The following is a 17181-nucleotide window of genomic DNA, read 5'->3' as shown; positions in this document are numbered from 1 at the left end:
TTTCTGCACTGCCTGTAATGGAGAGGGACTCTCCAGAGCAGCTTTCCAGATCTGCGCTCCACTTATGTCAGTGACTTGAGAGCACGATTGTTTCTGTCCTGTTTAAGAGCCATGAAAGTTTGAGTTGCCCGCAGACTTTCCAAGGAGCAGCAAATTTTGAGAAAGTAAAATGCATACAAAAAGTTTTTCAAGAGTACTGCACTAGTTTTATCTGGGATAGAGTAAACTTTCTTTCGTAACAGTTCATACGGTGCTGTTTTGGGTTTGTGAGCAAAACAGCGTTGATAACACACCCATGTTCTATCAGTTGCTGAGCCAGCCTTGCACAGCGTCAAGGTTGTCCCTGTTTCTCAGCCCACCAGCAACAGGCTGGGGGGACAAGGAGCTGCACAAAGGGACATCACACACCACAGGATGTCATGCTCAGTGACAGTCAAAAAGAGCCCATTTCTAACACTCTGAAATGAGCCCCCGAGTCAGGAGCACCTCCTGTGCAGAACCATCCTTAACCCAGAGCCCAGGGCTGCCATCCAGCACTTCATTTAATAAGAAATTCACCTCACTTGATATTTCTAAAAGACCAGGATGTGTGCATAAGAGGCACGAAAAGCTACAAGATGCTGTACGATATGTGTGGAGTGCGGATCGCTGCCCGAGAGACAACCCCGCTGGTGCCGCGCTGGCGGGGCGGGCAGCCGGAGGACGCTGCTGCGCCCCCGCAGAACCCCCCGCGTTGGGACGGTCACGGGGACCTGCCTTCCCCATGGCGGGTGGAGAAGCTGCGGACGCACAGGACGAGCTCAGGACGAGCTCAGCCGCGTCTCGCCTGGCCCTGTGAGCACAGCAGAGCTCGTGGGCTGACACCAGCGGAGCGCCAGGACCGACCACGTGCGCAGTCACCCCCCGAGCTACCTTTCCCCTGCGGCGCGTTTTTATTTGAACCCCCCAGCTCCAAGCTGTGCTGCATGGAGAGAGAAGCTCTGGGAGACGGCCGGGTGCCTGCAGCCAGAGCTCTCCCAGCAGCCACGGCACAGACAGCGCATCCTGACAGTGATGGAATTACCAACCTGGCGCGCAGAGAGCTGCTCCTCCTCGCTGCTTGACCTCCCTCTCCTCCCTTCACACACACGTGCCCTCCCAAAAGCTCCCGCGGTGCGGCTGGCCCGGCCCCAGCTCCACCAGCACCCTGCCCCACCACCACACTAAGCAAACACTGGTGAGAGTGGGAGGCCCCGGAGTGGGGACGTGCTGGGGAGAAGCCCCCCGCTCCTCCACCTCTGCTGGCAGCCAGCAGAAGGGCCAGATTAGAGCTGAATTAAGTTACCAGCATTAAATAAACATGCCTGGCCTCTTTGAAGTTCTGCTTCCCTTGAACATGAGCTCATTTCGCAAGGCCTCTTTTTGCTCAGCCCCAGGAAGCCATCAGTCTCGATGGAGTTAACCCTTCGCAGGACTTCTCAGCTCACTGAGCATCTCACCCATTGGTTCACGGCACGATGGTCAGTCCGGTATAACCACGGTCAGCACGGAGCTTCCTGGATCTCCCTGATTTAAGGGGAATGCCCACCTCCCCGACTCTCCGGTGCGGTCCTGCAGGCTCCAGGCTGCACACAGGGAAGGTTTTGGAGCTGAAGGAAAGGGGGATCCCTCTGTGGTGAACGCGCCTCCCACCCTGCCAAGAGCAGCACTCCCAGGCCCTGGGAGACCTGCTCAACCCTCCTCTGAAGCAGGGCTGGGGAGTAAAGGAACAAGGGAGGAATTTAATTACAGAGGAGGAAAGTTCCCAGCACTCCCTTCTTTTGGTTTAATCCCACAAAGTGGAAATTGGAAAAGTCTGGGGCAGGAAAGGGAGGGGGCAGCCACAGAGAGGAAAGTAAAACACCACAAAGACAAGGCTGATCCTGACTCCGTGGCATTTTTGCAGGGCTCTGCCAATGCCTGCTCTTGCCCCAGAACTTGAAAAACACGGCAAAGAGAGCAGAAACGTGCCTGAGAGCGAGGGCTGCCCTGCCCGCGAGTGAGGAGATGGGACTTCACAGGTTCACTATTCTCGTGCATGAGCAGGAACTGCAGGGCTGCTGCAGATGGAGCCGATGCAGGAGGGGGAACCTGTCCCTGCTGCCTGCCAAGGGGCGAAGCAAAGGCTCTTCAAGATGACTCCAAGTTATAACGGTGTCACCCCCATGATGGGGCTTTATTTCTGGATGGTTTGCTCGCTCACAACTCCAGGGCACTGCCAGAAATGTCATCCCCGGCCTGGAGGTCCCCGGCAGCTCGGCGGAGCCTGCGAGGTGCAAACAAACAGCGGGAAGCGAGGGAGAGGCTGGAACATCAAGGCTAAACGCAAGAATCCAAGATAAACAGCGAGAGTGCTTGTCTCTTCCCAACCATAACAAAAATCATCTCCACCCGAGGGGAGCCCCAGCCGGGCTTGCGCACAGGCCATGCCAGGCTGATACCCAAAATCCTGATAGCTACAAAACTGACGGTATCAAGACAGCCTCATCCTGACAGCAGCACAGGGGACAGAGCTGGCTCGCAGGAAAGCTCCAGCCTGATGTGTTAGCACAAGCTGACCCTGGGTCTTCAAGAGGAACAATCTCATCAGAGGAATGTCTCCCTGCAGTCACCCTGCAGCTCTGGTACAGAGGTCGCTCTCCTGTTTCTCATTTCATTGACAGCCAATGCCAAAGGGACGTGCATGGGGACAACAGCAGCTCCCACGGTCCTAAACACGACGGCAATGCCAGCAACCTAGAGACACATCTGAAACTCCCAACAGCAAGTTCCCCAATACCATTACTAAATAACAATCACAGCTCTAGGAACAAGGCAGGTACGACCTGATTCAAACCCGCTTTTTCCATGTTCACAGCAGAGGTCACAGCATTAAGACACAACAAGATAACTGTTTGAATCACAAACAGGCGCAGTCCTGCAAATCAGTAGTTCTTGTTATTCCCTTACACCCACACACAGCCCAGTCCCCCTGTGCAAACATCCCTAGGAATGTGTGTTTCACAGACGCAGGAAAGACTCCCAGGAAGTTCCTGAAGAGGAGCAGAGCTCAGCGATGTCGTACAGCAGCACTATCCCTCCGAGAACCACCAGCTGGCCCATCTTTATGGGCAGCTGTCCCTCAGCACCTCGGCGCCAGGCTGTCACACTGCTACTGGGTATGGTCATCTGCACCTCTACCACGCGGGAAGCAGCGTAAGAAAGCCAGACAGGGCACCCCGATGTCCTTGCTGCTCACCTCTGCCTGTTTTGCTGCTCTGTGAGAGCTGAGTGGAAGCGGAAGACGGCTACGCAACAACATGGGCCTTACCTTTTGTTCCAGGGGGCTGCAGATTATCTCCAGTCAGCGAGCACCAGCCTACGGGAAAGATGTCCCGGGAATCATATCGGCACCAGTAATCGAAGGCACCTCTCCAGCCATCAAATGTTATGAGGACCTCAGAACCTCTCACCTCCCCAATGGTGGCCGGGCAGATGAAGTGAGGGTTCTTCCTGTCCACTGCCTCCAGCTTCATACCTGTCTTGAAGAAGTTTTGGGATGGAGATGGTGGTTCCTACAAGAAGAAGTTGAAAATGTGCTCAAAAAGGATATGCCAGGGCTGTCCCCTCCACCAGCAAACTCACCTCCATGAGCAGATGAAGAGGGGAGTTAGTGGGCTGGATGTGAACCCCACCTAGGTGTGCACACACTGGCCTAGCGACATAACCACGTGCCCTTGAAGTCAAGAGGCAGTGACGTCTGCTACTGACTGCTCTGCATCACCTGGCCGCTGGACCAACCCCAGACAGGGCTACGGTAACACCGCACCCGTCACAGCTCCATCATGCGATGCAGGCAGGAAATAAAGCTCCAAAGAAAAGAGCCCCTGTAGGATTCCCTCACCTTGTTATCTCCAAGCAGGGAAACCTGACATGCGACAGTCTCTCCCCATCATTCCTCCCCCACTTTCAGCTTTGCTAGACACGGGAGAGATCCACCACGTGTCCTTATCCGGGTCTTGCTCTTGCCAGGCTGTCATACCTAAGACACACTAAAGCCACAGCAACCATCCCACACCAGACGCCCCTAGACTGGCTTCTGTCTCTCTCTGACTTCACTAAGGGTGTGAGAATACAAACTACAAAACCATACCTGCAGCATTGCCCCACAGCAATATTTGCACCCCCTACAAGCTCTAGTACATGAAAAGGTTTCAGAGAGAGGTGCTGACTTTCACATATTGCATTCCTGACTTTGCATAGCACCTGCAGCCCCAGTGAAAAACAAGCACATCTGTCCTAGAGAACAGCACCGTGGCAAAGCCGGGCAACGCTCGTCTCCTCTGCCATCGGCAGATCTCACGTGAGACGCCAGCTGTGATTTTGGTGCTCTGTAGCAAAGGGGACGTGCCAGAAGAATGTCTTTGCAAACAGTATAGGAAAATACCTTGTGAAAAATCCGGACAGGAGCCATCTCTGCTCCATTCAGAGTCTTCAGAAGGAACATGGGCCAAGAGGAGGCATTCAGCCGAAAGCCTGCAGAGAAAGAAAAAGAGATGGAGATTTAAGGCCATGGGGGCCACGGGATCCAGCAGCACATGCCTGTAATGATGGTAACTCCACAATGGGCTCATATTGTCATCCCACAGCACCTTCCTCCTCACGCTGGAGCGTCAGGTTTGACCTTTTCCAGACACTCTGAATGCAAAACATTATGTTGTTGAAAAGAAACATCTGGAAAGGGATGTTTGACTGCAATATTCGCTTATCATAACAGAAGTCTGTGCAGTGACCATACAGGCAGAGCACTTTGTGCTGGCAGCTTCAGCAATCCTACGGGAGGGAGACGTGAATCGGCAAGTGCACGCTCAGGCTTTGCGATTCCTTCCTCAATAGGGAATCGCAGCTCCTGGGTGGCCTCCTTCACCTTTCAGAGCAAGCTGCGGGCAAGCTAAACTGAAGAAAGACTTGGCTGGGAAACAGACTGAACCATTACAGGAAAGGATGGCAGTTTTTGGCTTGGCATCTGTGAAAAAACAGGAGAGAAATAACAGGAAGGGGCTTATGGGAAGGAAAAAGCAAATTCACATCCTGAGTCCATGGCACTGAGTACGACTGCTCGACTGACAAAAGTCTCCAGATATCACAAAACACCATCTTTGCTAAATGTGCATCTTCCTGTGCAGCCTATTTCTGCTGAACACAGCATCGTGCTTTCTGTACCTGCGGTGTTTGAAGGTAACCCTGGGACCAGACCTAGATGGAGCATCCCCGGTGATTAACAGGGTTGAAATGCCAGAACACCAGCTCAGTGCAGGGCACCCTGCCAGCCCCGCGACGCCAAAGCTGCCCGGAAACCCACCAAACCAGCCACAAACCCCAGGGGATGGGAGCGCTGAGCTCACAGAGGGGCCAAGATCACGTTTTGTGGGAATTATCTGTGTAGAGAGGGGGAGCAGCAGATGTGTACACATGGAAAACACTAAAAGGAACACAAAAAAGCCTTCCCGTGTTTTCTGGGCCCTTGTCAGACAGACAAGTGCAGAACCAGATATTTGTTGCCTTTCTTTATGCTGGGTGCAAGAGAACCGCTCCTGCCTGGCCCAAGGTTGGGCAGGTGACAGCTCAGAGCGGGGCACACAGACTTCTCTTCCAGAGCGTGAACCCTCTTCCCTGGCACCATCAGAAATGAGTTTTGCTCTGCAACTCAATGACATTTATTGCCATCTGCTGGCAAACCCCAGGCGAGGCACAGGAGGAACCGTCACCAGGACAGGCACCCACAACCTCCTCCGGAGCCCTGAGCTGCACCGGGGCCGTCCAAGAGGCGTCTGCAACGGGACGCGTGGAAGTCACGTCACAAACAGCAGCTTCACCGTTAACAGCTGCAGCAGGTTTTGTCCGCAGCAATTATGAAGGGAAGGAGTATAATTAGACGTGCATACACACAGCCTCGAAACACAAACCTGCTGGTGTTCCTTCCTTCTTCAGAACAGTGGGTCACAAGTGTCCCATTGCAATTTAGACCGGACTTCCACCCAAGCTCACAAACGGTGCTCCAGGAATAAAACCATTCCTAACTCAAGGTATCCTACTGAAGGTTTCTTGCACCACTACAGATCGGCTTGATATTATTTGGGGGTGTGCTAATTGAGAGATTTATGAAGACACTTCAAAATTAAAGGGCAGCAGAATTGCAAAAGCAGGTTAATCTTGCTGCTTGGTCAGGAAAAACCTGCAAATCAGCTCATCGTTTGACCAGTGTCAAAAATAACTCAATGTGTGTTTAACTGAAGACTGGAAGGAGAGTTCAGCTGTGCAGGTTATTTATAAAGCTGTAGCCAAGCAAAATTAAATAAATAAACAGATGAAATATCGCAAACATCCCTCCATGTGAGACAGGACCTAAATCACTGGGAGTCTTATCAGACATTATGTTTCCCCATCGGATGGTCTCCAGATAACCTGCGCACAAATACACTTGGACAGCACAAATGAAAATATAACTGCTTTTGAAATGACAGTGTCAGGATCCGCAGCAATAGAGCGGATGCCTCGGCTGTAACTGCTCTCTTGGTTATGCTCTACATTGAGATTTACAGATCCCCAGCAAAGCAGCTCTACCCAGACTCCAGAACCGTGCTGGACACAAGGAGGAGCGCAGGGTAACGCACTGACGGTGGCAGCCGTTCCGTGTCACACACACCTTGGAGGGGACAGCGCTCGCAACCAGGGTCAGAAGCAACGGGCAGTGGCCACAGATGGAGGCACTGCCAGAGCTACGTGTCTGTGTGACTGTGTGGTGGCTCCTGGAGAAAAAGAACCTGGAGTTATTCTGTCCTCATACAGAAAATCACTTGTGTGTCCTCTGGGAAACGGAGCAGCGTGGTCAGTATGTGCTAATCCTGAGCCTGAGCTGCAAAGAGCAGTGAGCAGCTCACCAAGGTGCAAATTGCTCTTTCATCCACCCTCTCATACATCTCCCTACCTACGCCACGATGTCCACGTGGAAATACAGACCCGGTGTGGGATACACCTGTTTAACAGCCCAAATTAACAGAGCTGGTCTACGGTATTACAGCAGCAGGCAGGGGCGGTCCCTGGGTCTCTGTCCCAAGCACACAAATATAAAAAAGCCCAGGTTTTACCCCACAGATAACGTAGGAGCTCGCTGGACAGTTGAACTTCAGCTCACCCAGGGGAGGCTGCAGCATCCCTCCGTTCTTCTCACAGTTGCCTATGGGCTGGATTTCAGAAGAGTCCACCAGCCGCCAGAAGTCGTTCTTGTTATCGCTGCCGTCGAGGCGCAGGCGGAGCCGCGCGCCTGTCAGCCCCACCACGGTGGCGATGCAGGTGGAGGTGGTGTTCCTGGGGTCCTGGGCTTCTAGTTTCATGCTGATCTTGAATTCGTTTGCAGGTGGAGTGTATGACTGCAAAGAGAAGAACGGATTTTCAATATAAGCACCAACTCTGTCATAAAGCTTAAGCCCTAACAGCATCAAAAAGGATTCTACTGAAGACTGACAGCGTCCTCCAAGCGCAGCGCAGGAGCAGATAGCACAGAGCAGCAAAGACAGATGAGCAGGCCCTGGCAGATCTGTGACCCTGACCGCTGTCTTTTGGTGCTGCATCATCTAGACAGCCAGACCTACCCGCTTCTCTCAGCCCTTTTCTCAGGAGAATCACCCACCCGACCCAAGAGGCAAACAGATGCTCCTCTGTGCCGCTGCCCCTCTGTCCAGAACCAGGGGTGCCACGTCAGTTCTCGCCCATACTCAACATTATCACCTCCATGCTCCAGTACGCAGTGCCTGGTTGGGTGCTACTCAATTCGCAAAGATCTGGTGAATTCTGAAGAAAATCTCTTTCTTTGCCGGGCAGGATCCACCAAAACCTGGATCTCAGCCTCTTAGAACATTTTCTCCAAGACCCTGTGCTCGGCAGAGAGAAAAAACATCCTCGTGTTCCCATTCATGCACACCTGAAGCCTTCTGCACTGCTCTAACATTTGCAGCACCTGAATGTAACTTCTTAACCTTTGCTTCAGCAAACTCAGCTTTCTGTTAAATCTCCAGTATCCTTACGCATTTTCCTTGCTCAGAAAGGGGCCCCTTCCAGGCACAGAACTCCTGGGTCACCAATGGACCAACACCTTTGGCCCTTCTTGGTTTAATTCACTCTCTTACCTGCTTGAAGCAATGGGCAGGAGCTGGAATGGCACATGTCTCTTTCAGGTATTTCTCCCAGGTGAAGTGACCTGAGAAGAGAAAAGGATTCAAATAGGAACCGAAGAGCAAAAATCTCACAAATCGAGACGGCTGGGCTCCTAACGGCAGCAGTTCTCCCGTTCTCACAGAGGAGGTGCTCACAGGCAACGTGTTTTCATCAAGATCCTGTGATGTTTGTGACCACGGAAGATTTACAACTGCAGCTGACAGGCAGAACAAAGCCCGGGGCTGCCTGCACCGTCCTGCACAACCCCACGGTAACAACCCACACCTTAATGGCAAATACCCAGCACAGATGGGAATGCGTGGAGCCTTCCAGACAACTGCCCCTTAAAAATCATTCGTCAAACACATTGCACAGTCTGGGGATCACAGACAGTCCCCGCGGGCTGAAAGAGCCCAAATCACCAGGAAACTTTGCGCTGTGCTGATGCTGCAGTTCCCCTGGTCCAGGAGCCAGCAGCTGGGGCAGGTATTGGCCCACCCCCAGCAATTAGCGGACAGGCCAGTAATTAATTTCCAGAAGCAGACACGGAGCCCACAGCTCAGGCAGGGTGGATGTGGGGATGCTCCAAACCGCGATTTAGCGAGTGGGGCAGCTCAGTCCCCACACCAAAGCCCCTTCCACCCAGCGCGTTTTACCCCGACAAAAGCAATATGCCATCCAGGGAAACCTGTTATTAAATGAGGAATTAAAAGCTCCTGTGATCCGAGCAAATCATGACTTTTGCCATTTAAACGGAGCAGCTGGGAACAGATCCTTCCAGCATGACATTAGCTCGTATTCACCCGAACGGCTCCCGGGAGACGCCTGTTCTCAAGGCGCTTCAAGAGCATCGGCGGCGGCACAATTAAAGAGTCAGCTACCGCTTCCCCTATTCACGTCGAGTTTTTAATCAGTCTATTTTCAAAACAAAAGCTGCATTAAGAACCATCTTAGGTACTGCGGGGTACAACACACCTCTGAAAATCCAGGCATTAAGGTCAGCACACGTTACTTTGGTGCACAAGGGCTCAATAAGCTACTAGCTACAAATAAATAGAAAGAAATGCTGCTTTCTTGGCACCTCCTGTGCAGATGACTGGCACACTGTTAAATACAGTGGGCAGAAACAAATACAGTTTCTCTCCCACACTGGCTGAATATATTTCTGTTTACAGACTCTCACAGCCGCCCTCGACTCCACAGAGTTCACGTTTCCAACCCTTCGCCTGTATTTTCTGTTCAGCCAACGGTGAATGAAGAAAATCCGCGATTCGCAGCAGCGATGCTTTCAAAAAATCAAAATTAGTTTGATTTAATTCAAGATACAATTTCTACGCTCAGTTACATCGATGAAAGTCTTTGTATTGATAACGTGTAATAAATACCCAGCCAAAGCAAACCCAGGCATGGAAAGGTGTCGCTGCATCCTGAGCTCTGGCTGCTGACCTGGGCTCAGCTCAGCCCGGGTGGCCCTGCAGAGGCCCCTGGAGCACAGAGGTGCCAGCCCCGGGGCCAGGGGCGCCAGGCTCAGCCAGCGCCTTGCGGAGCATCAGCTGCGCTCCGCAATTCTATTTGCAAAAAGCAGAATCCTGCCCTCTCCTCAGCTGGTTCCAGTCCCTCGCTATTAGAGGGAGTCCTGGTTTTAATCCTTCCCCTTTTCCCCCCGCACTGAGCGAGGCTGTTCTGCTCCTCAGCAGCTCGCGCCGCGGTCGAGGCCGACGCTGCACAATCCCAGCAGGAGCCGTAAATTTCGGAGACAGCTGCGCGCCTCTAAAAATAGCGTCTGGACATGGAACTTATTTGAGATTAATTCTAGAGCCTGTTGGGACCCAGATGAAGACACACACACAAAACACCAGAACTGCAGCTACTTACGACTCAGGGTTCTGGTGACTTATTTTGCAAAGAAAAGCAGGAGCAGCAGAAAGACTCCTCTGAACTCTGAGAATGGTTTTAAATTAGTTCAGTGATAGTACTGAGCTCATGATCCAATGCTTGTGAAGCAAGAATTTCCAAGTATGCTTAACCACGTATGATCGGCTTCAACCTGAAAACTTCACAAAGAATCAGAAGAAAATGGCAGGACATGAAATTTGGGGTTTGTTTGATTGTTGGGGGTTTGTTGGGTTGTTTTTTGGTTTGGTTTGGCTTCTGTTTTTACAACAAAGGGAGAGCTGCCCATACAAAAGAAAAAAGCAGGAGGTACTTGAGGTGTTGTTAATTGGGGAGCTACCTTGTATTTTATATTCTTTCAGTATTCTTATTCATATTAATAAACTGTATGTCTCACTGTAGAGGAACAGGGCCTTCTGGTTTACAAGATGCTTGTTTCTGATCTGGCCTGAGCAGGTAGCACTGGACAATGTTTTCTCGGTGTTGTTTAAAAAAGCCAAGGTGGCTTTTCTCTGGTTCCTGGTGAGTCCATGAGCTAAACAAAAGGCAAGAATTGTTAATCTGTATGACTCCCCGTAACCCGGCTGTGAAAATGCCCACGAAGGGTGACTGTCTGTCACTTCTGCTTGCTTAGGAAAGCTCCTTGCCAGCGCCTGTGCCAAAGGGAGGTGTTACTCGCAGGCAGAGTGTCAGATGTGGCCTCTGATGTCTTAACCTTCGCAAATATTTACTACAAACAAAACACTCCACACCCCCAAGGGGTCAAACTACAGTAGTTGCGAACAATGCAACTCTGCACCCTCGTGTTTGGATTCTCATCGTGTTGCATTTCGTGTTGATCTTTTGCCCAGAATTCAAATGAAGATGGAGTTTCTGTTCATATCTTTAACCAAAGTCTGGTTTGGTCTCCATTAGCATTTCAGCTCCCGAGGGGTCATCAATCCAACTGAAATGATACACGTGCGTTTCAGGTCACATCTGTGAAGGAGAACGCGGCCTACCCAGATCAAGGCATCCCATTAAAGTCTGCAGCCCATATGCGTGTCTGCTAACGAGCATCAAGGCAGCACATGAAAGCAGCAGCTCGGTATGAAAATGAGCAGAGCACCGTCTCTGCTCGCGGCTCCAACGGCGACGGCGGCTCCCCCGGCGTCTGTGCGCGGCGTCCCGAGGGGTCGGCTCTCCCACGGCGACGGCAGAGCTCCCGCACATCCCACCCGTTATCATTTCATTTTGCTCAGCCATCAATCCGCCCGCACGTTCTCTATTGCTCACGGCTACGACCGATAACATGATCCTGCTTCCTCACTGTCTCGCTCAGAAGAAACACGAGAATGTGCGAGGCAAAACTAATAGGTTTCCAACACCACGACGCTGTCTGCTTTGCTTCTTCTCAGGTGTCCCAAGCCAGTAAGAGCCCTGAGCAGAAATCCTTCCAGCCTGGACTGCAGGGCACTCTGTGCCAGAAAGCGGCTGCAGTTTCAGCCCCTTGCTGTGCACCCGAGCGTCGCGCAGGGACGAGCTGCTCGGAGTTCCTTGCAGGGGGAGATCCCCGATCCCCGCTGCTCCGCCACGCACTCGCCAAGCGGACACGCGCGCGTCAGAAAGCTTTTAGGTAAAAAAACTTAATGGGAGAAGGGAGTTCTCTTACCTTGGTACTGGGAGGGAGACTCTGACGGGCGGCCGTACTTGTGCTTTTTACCATCTTTCCAGTCTATGGCTGAAACAAGAAATAGAGCACCTGTGTCAGTGAAGGAAGCCAGCGAATGAACCCTTGCACATTATCTGCTCGTGACACCTGCTTTGCAGACACCTCAGGACAGCAGTGACCTCCCTTTCATGGCCCCAGGTAACAGGGGTGATTTGTCTAAAGCTCAGGAGACCTCACGTGAGGAATCAGCATTTGCATTTTAGGCTCTGCCTAGTCCTCACCGACTCCTGTTCTCCCACACTAATGTAAAAAGCAGCGGACTGGTGGGTCTCAAGATGTCTGAAATTGGTTTGGACTGCTATTTTTGCAACCTTCTCTTCCTGATGGGCTCTTTTCACTACAATGGACAGGAGGACGGCATGTAGGTTTTATCCCTTAAAAGAACGCGAGGGATGTATGGAGTGTGGCCACAGCATCACTAGGCATGGACCTGACAAAGAACCTCCTGGGAGAGAGGTGAATGAAAAAGCTGGAAGGGCAGCCCTCCTATAAACGTATTCCCATGAAGAACAGTGTTCTGCCATCTCCTTAAGAATAAAGGACACAAAGTATTGAAGTCAGAAACAAAAAAGCCCCCCAGATGGGTAACGCTGCTCCCGGTGTCGCAGGGCACCTCCCAACGCAGCCTTTGCCACACTCTGCGGGTGAAGCTACTTTTCATTCTTAACTTTTAACATGCAAAAATCCTCATTAAGCAGGCTGCACAAGCAGCAGAGGGGGAAAGAAACCCATGAATTTCTGCAGGCAAATGAAGAAAAAGGAGAAGTTCAATGCATTATTAAAAAAGCAAGGTAAGTAGGACAGAAACCCACGTGTGTGCAATACAGGTGTTGCTTCTGCAGGCTGGGCGGGCTGGAGGTGTCCGGCTCCACGAGGCAAGGAGGACGAGCTGGGAGCGAGGATCCAGCCAGCCCGGCCACGCTGCTGACTAATCAACCTGCCTCTTTATTACCAAGCCCTCCAGCTGCCTCGCAGCAGGCTCTCCCCGTTCCCTGCTTGCCTTCATTTATTCTCACTTCATTAAAGGACAAGTGGCGTTAGGAAGAGAACAACGCTTCTGTAAGATGAACCGCCAGAGAAGCAAAGGAGACGTTTAAAAAAAATAAAGCGAGGAGAGAAATCGAGCATAGAAATCTCCTGCAATAAACCTTGCGAGCGTGTAGCAGATGTGAACAAAGAACTGCGGAGGATGCTCCATCCTCTACGCTTCTCCCTTCCCCCATCTTCCCAATGTGGTGAGATCACTCCAGCTGAACGCACATGAACGGCACGAGACTAAAGGAAATCGATATTTTTGTTAAGCACGAGGAGTCCGAGCGGCTCCGTCTGAGCAGCTTGCTCGACTTCGCCCTTCTAGTTGGGGCTGGCAGGACAGGGCAGGGCGTGCGGCTGCCGCTGCGCTAATGGGAGGAGAGACTCGGGCAGCAAGAGCTAAGCGCCCGTAACAGATTTAAACTCCATGAGGTGGGCTGGTCTTTGGTTTCACGCCTCATTAGAGGGGGGAGGCTTGTGCCAGCGGAGAAGCAGTTTGCCCCACGCTGGGACCACTGGCAGGTGCCGCGGGCTGTGCAGAGCAGCCTCACCGCCCAACGCTGCACCCCATGAGCTGCCGGGGTGCGCCCAGCGAGGGACCTTCCCCTGCTCGTTTTGGGGGTGATGAATGCACCTCTGCATGCTGAGGGGGCGGTACTAGAGAGTGGAGAGAAGGGAACGGAGCTGGTGAGGGGCTGGAGCACAAGTGTGATGGAGACTGAGAGACCTGGGGGTTCAGCTGGAGAACAGGAGCTGAGGGGAGACCTTCTGATCTCTGAACTGCCTGAAAGGAGCTTGGAGCCAGGGGGGTCGGGCTCTGCTCCCCAGGAACAAGCGCCAGGAGCAGAGGAAACGGCCTCAAGTTGCGCCAGGGGAGGTTGAGGTTGGATTTAGGAACAATTTCTCCCCCAAAGGGCTGTGGGGCATTGGAACAGGCTGCCCAGGGCAGTGCTGGAGTCACCAGCCCTGGGAGGTTGGACAGACGGACATGAGGTTCTCAGGACAAGGGGCAGGGACAGGGGTGGGGGAACAGTTGGACTTGATGATCTTGAGGGTCTCTTCCAACTGAAATGATTCTATAACTCTATGACTCCATTTTGAGTGTGGAACCAGCGCGTCCCCGCACTCCCGCCCCATCGCCGGCCTCCCCGTGCGCTGCGCTCGGCCCTTCGCTCCGCACCAGCCGGGCTGTGCCAAGCGCCACCACTCACCTTTTTGAGGGCCTGGTTTCCGCATTATATCACCTGCTGCCGTCCTTATCCTGGGACTGGCTTGGTTTTAGATAACTGAAGATGTCTAGGACAAAAGAAATAAACATGAGAAAATTCCCCCATTCTGGAGCACACAGTCATTAACTAATCACACAGCGGGGCGAAAATAGATGCTCTTTCACCCTGGGTTGCACAAACCATCTCCTACTGAACACAATTCATTTCACCCCCCCCAAAAGTACAAGTCTTTCTGCAATATGTGGACAACTTCAAATTTACGGCCACGGGAGTGACATAAATAAGCGAGAGGAGCATATGCCAGTGTCGGTGCCAGCCCCACAGCGGGTCCCACGTGTGCACGGAACGGGGGCCGCTCTTCCTAACAAAGGGAGGCAGAGCTGAAATTTATGAAAGAAAACACACGGACACATAACATGAACTCTGGCAGAGCAGCACCGCAATCCCCAGCTCGCCACTTGCAATTCAAATAGCTCGCAGCAGCCCTGGGTAATCAGGATGAGGAATTGGACAACAACCCAGGAAATGTTTTTGTTATTAGCACCGCTAGGAATGTCCAAGTTGCGCTGCATGGGGTTTTTTTCCTGGTTAGAGAAAAAAACTTCACTGGACTGGCCTTAGAAAAAGCATTTGCATTCTCGCTATGAGGAAACGTTACTGAAAATCAGAGCTCTTGGGAGATGCGTGTGCAGGGCTCCGCACGGCCCATCTCACATGTGCCTCCCATGTGCTCAAGGCCTGGCAGAACATACCCGAACAAACGGCTGAGCCGCAAACAAGCCCTTAGGAAAGCCAGGGAAAGCGTGTTTTGACACTGCACTGACTACTGAAGGACTGGGTCAGTATAACCCCGTTTTGTTCGGTCAGGCCGGAGGGAGGAAGACGCAGCCGTCCCAGGACGCGATGCTGAGTTTCTGCTTCAGGGCTTATTTGCAGATCCAACTTGGCGAGAAGTTTGGATTTTGAAAACCAGCCTTTTTCCAAATCTAAAAGAAATTAAGACCTCAGTTTTCTATAAGAGCGCTATTAACTACAGCCTTTATGTGCAGCGTTTGCAACATGGAGCAATACTCTGAGAAGGAAAATATTAAAAGAATATTAAATACTAAAGGGGAAAAAAAAGCTAGTTATTTTTTAATCCAAATCCAAAGGTACACAGTAGTCCCTCACTGCCTCTCTCATAAATAGTGTGTGTGTTTGTGCACGCTTGTGAAAGGAGTAAAGTTTCTTTTCCTTTCAATAGCAGAAGGTAATCTACACGCAAAAGCTTATTTACAACGTTTAATGCTTCTTTTCATACTTTTCTTCAGTCGTATTTATTCAAAGCTCACAGTCACGGTAGGAAAAGTCCCCCAGCCATAAAACCCGGGGTGAAAGGTGTTATATGAAGGCACCAGACGCATTCGCCCCCTCCGGCTCTGCACCTCTGCTGTCTGCTCCGCTCCCCACGCACGGGACTTACTCGAGTACCTACAAACTCATCGTAAATCTGCCGCGTTTGGGCCAGGCTGCCCAGAGCGGGCGTGGAGACGTTCAAACCCGCCTGGACCGACCCGGGCGACCTGCTCTGGTGACCCTGCGCTAGCAGATGATCTGCAGAGGTCCCTTCAAGCCCAGCCAGCCTGGGATGCTGTGGTCTAGAGAGGAGAAAGCGAAGGGCAGAACAGACAAGCTGAGCGGCTCTGCAGGACCGGGAGCAGCGCGCCACGGGGGTGTGTGGTCTCTACATTGTCCAGGGGCTGAAGGATGGAAAAAACCTTAAAGTCATAAATAGCAGAAGCTACAGCTCGGTATCCAAGGGAGAAAAATGGGCTATTCACACAGCTAGATCTTCCTAACCAACCTCAGGCACAAATGTGCCCCCGATGAGAACTTGTCGGCTGGGTCAATGACACAAAGGAGACAATCTCACTTTTACATCAAATAAAGCGTGCACAGCCCAGCACACGCTGCAATGGTCCATCTCCAGAAGCTCTTGTACAAAGCTGCACACCGGAGCTAAAACTCCCCTCCTTTTCAAAAGCTGTATGTCTCATGCTCGTGGGCAGCAAGATAACCTTGCAAGCACAGAGCACAGCTTTGTGTGGTGCTGGTTTCCAGAATTTACACCCTGAAAGGACAGATCAACACGCAAATTTATTTTGGCAGGATGCTACCTTAAAATGTAAAAAGGCCAACTGATTTGCTGCCTTTTGTGGCAAAACAAGTGCCTTTCCCACCGTTTCAAACAAGTTCCACTCACCGAGATATCAAAAGTGCCAACGGCTCCACTGAACTGTCATGGGCTCTAGTTCCCCATCATTCCTACAAGACAGTAAAGTCAGTACAAATACTGCGGCATATCAAAACCTGAAAGCATAGAGACAAAATGAAAAAGTTTGCATTTAATTGCAGGAAGGCTAGGTTACCAGTTGCATTATTCATGTTCATATTTAATTCATTTAAAACATCCAGATTTAAATTTAAAGACAGCCGCAACAAACATTCCCACTTGCCATAGCAAAGCAGCGCAAAACTTGACACAGTTTAAGTTCGGCTCGCAGAGAGTACACGGGACCGCTGCTGTTAAGCACCTTTGATATGAGTAAGATCACATCAACTGAGCTGATAGAAACTAGTTCAGCTCTTGTAAAATGAAACTATCACACACACAAGGATTTAAAAGACTAGAGCTGATTAGTAATGAAAAGGAGAGAGACCACAGGAGAGGCATACAAAATAATGAATAGCACCAAGGGAGGGAAGTGAGGACTCCAAATTATCCCTCCTATCGTGCGGCAGGGCCAATGTATAACACCGAAAACCACAAAGTACATACCAGGGAGAAGCAAATTTTGTTTATTGGAAACTAACAGACATGCAGCTTCCTCATGGAGGATGTTATCAACACAAGGAAACAATTAACATTAAAAAGGACAAATATATTAAAAAGCAGAACCATGTTTATAACTACACCAAAGTATGAAATGCACAGGCCGCTGGGACTCAAGCAAAAGTTTTCTGAGAGGCGGGGGAGCAGCGAGCCCCGTGCACCACGACACGGCCCCGGCTGCCGCGTCCTGGCACGGACATGCCGAGCGCTTGCCGCCGGCACCAGCGCCGACG

The 17181-nt window shown here is 51.5% G+C and overlaps 1 protein-coding gene across 7 annotated transcripts in view; it reads right to left on the bottom strand.

The window, feature by feature from the left end:
• Positions 1–17181, bottom strand: part of SCMH1 (Scm polycomb group protein homolog 1) — a 47545-nt gene that overhangs the window by 19609 nt on the left and 10755 nt on the right. For 5 of the 7 annotated variants that reach the window (XM_065041406.1, XM_065041404.1, XM_065041403.1 and 2 more), the window contains exons 2-8: positions 16319–16380; positions 14059–14143; positions 11756–11824; positions 8184–8254; positions 7193–7427; positions 4445–4533; positions 3329–3572 (exon numbers count right to left, since the gene is read on the bottom strand). In XM_065041406.1, the coding sequence (XP_064897478.1) occupies positions 3329–3572; positions 4445–4533; positions 7193–7427; positions 8184–8254; positions 11756–11824; positions 14059–14083 (733 nt within the window). In that variant the 5' untranslated portion in view covers positions 14084–14143; positions 16319–16380. Of the gene's footprint in view, positions 1–3328; positions 3573–4444; positions 4534–7192; positions 7428–8183; positions 8255–11755; positions 11825–14058; positions 14144–16318; positions 16426–17181 lie in introns of all 7 variants that reach the window. The other 2 variants (XM_065041401.1, XM_065041402.1) reach the window with 2 other exon arrangements.

This window comes from Columba livia, chromosome 26, assembly GCF_036013475.1.
Source record: "Columba livia isolate bColLiv1 breed racing homer chromosome 26, bColLiv1.pat.W.v2, whole genome shotgun sequence".
Classification (NCBI taxonomy): Eukaryota; Metazoa; Chordata; class Aves; order Columbiformes; family Columbidae; genus Columba; species Columba livia.
The sequence above is the reverse complement of the archived record's forward strand: the minus strand, read 5'-3'. Positions and strand labels throughout refer to the sequence as shown.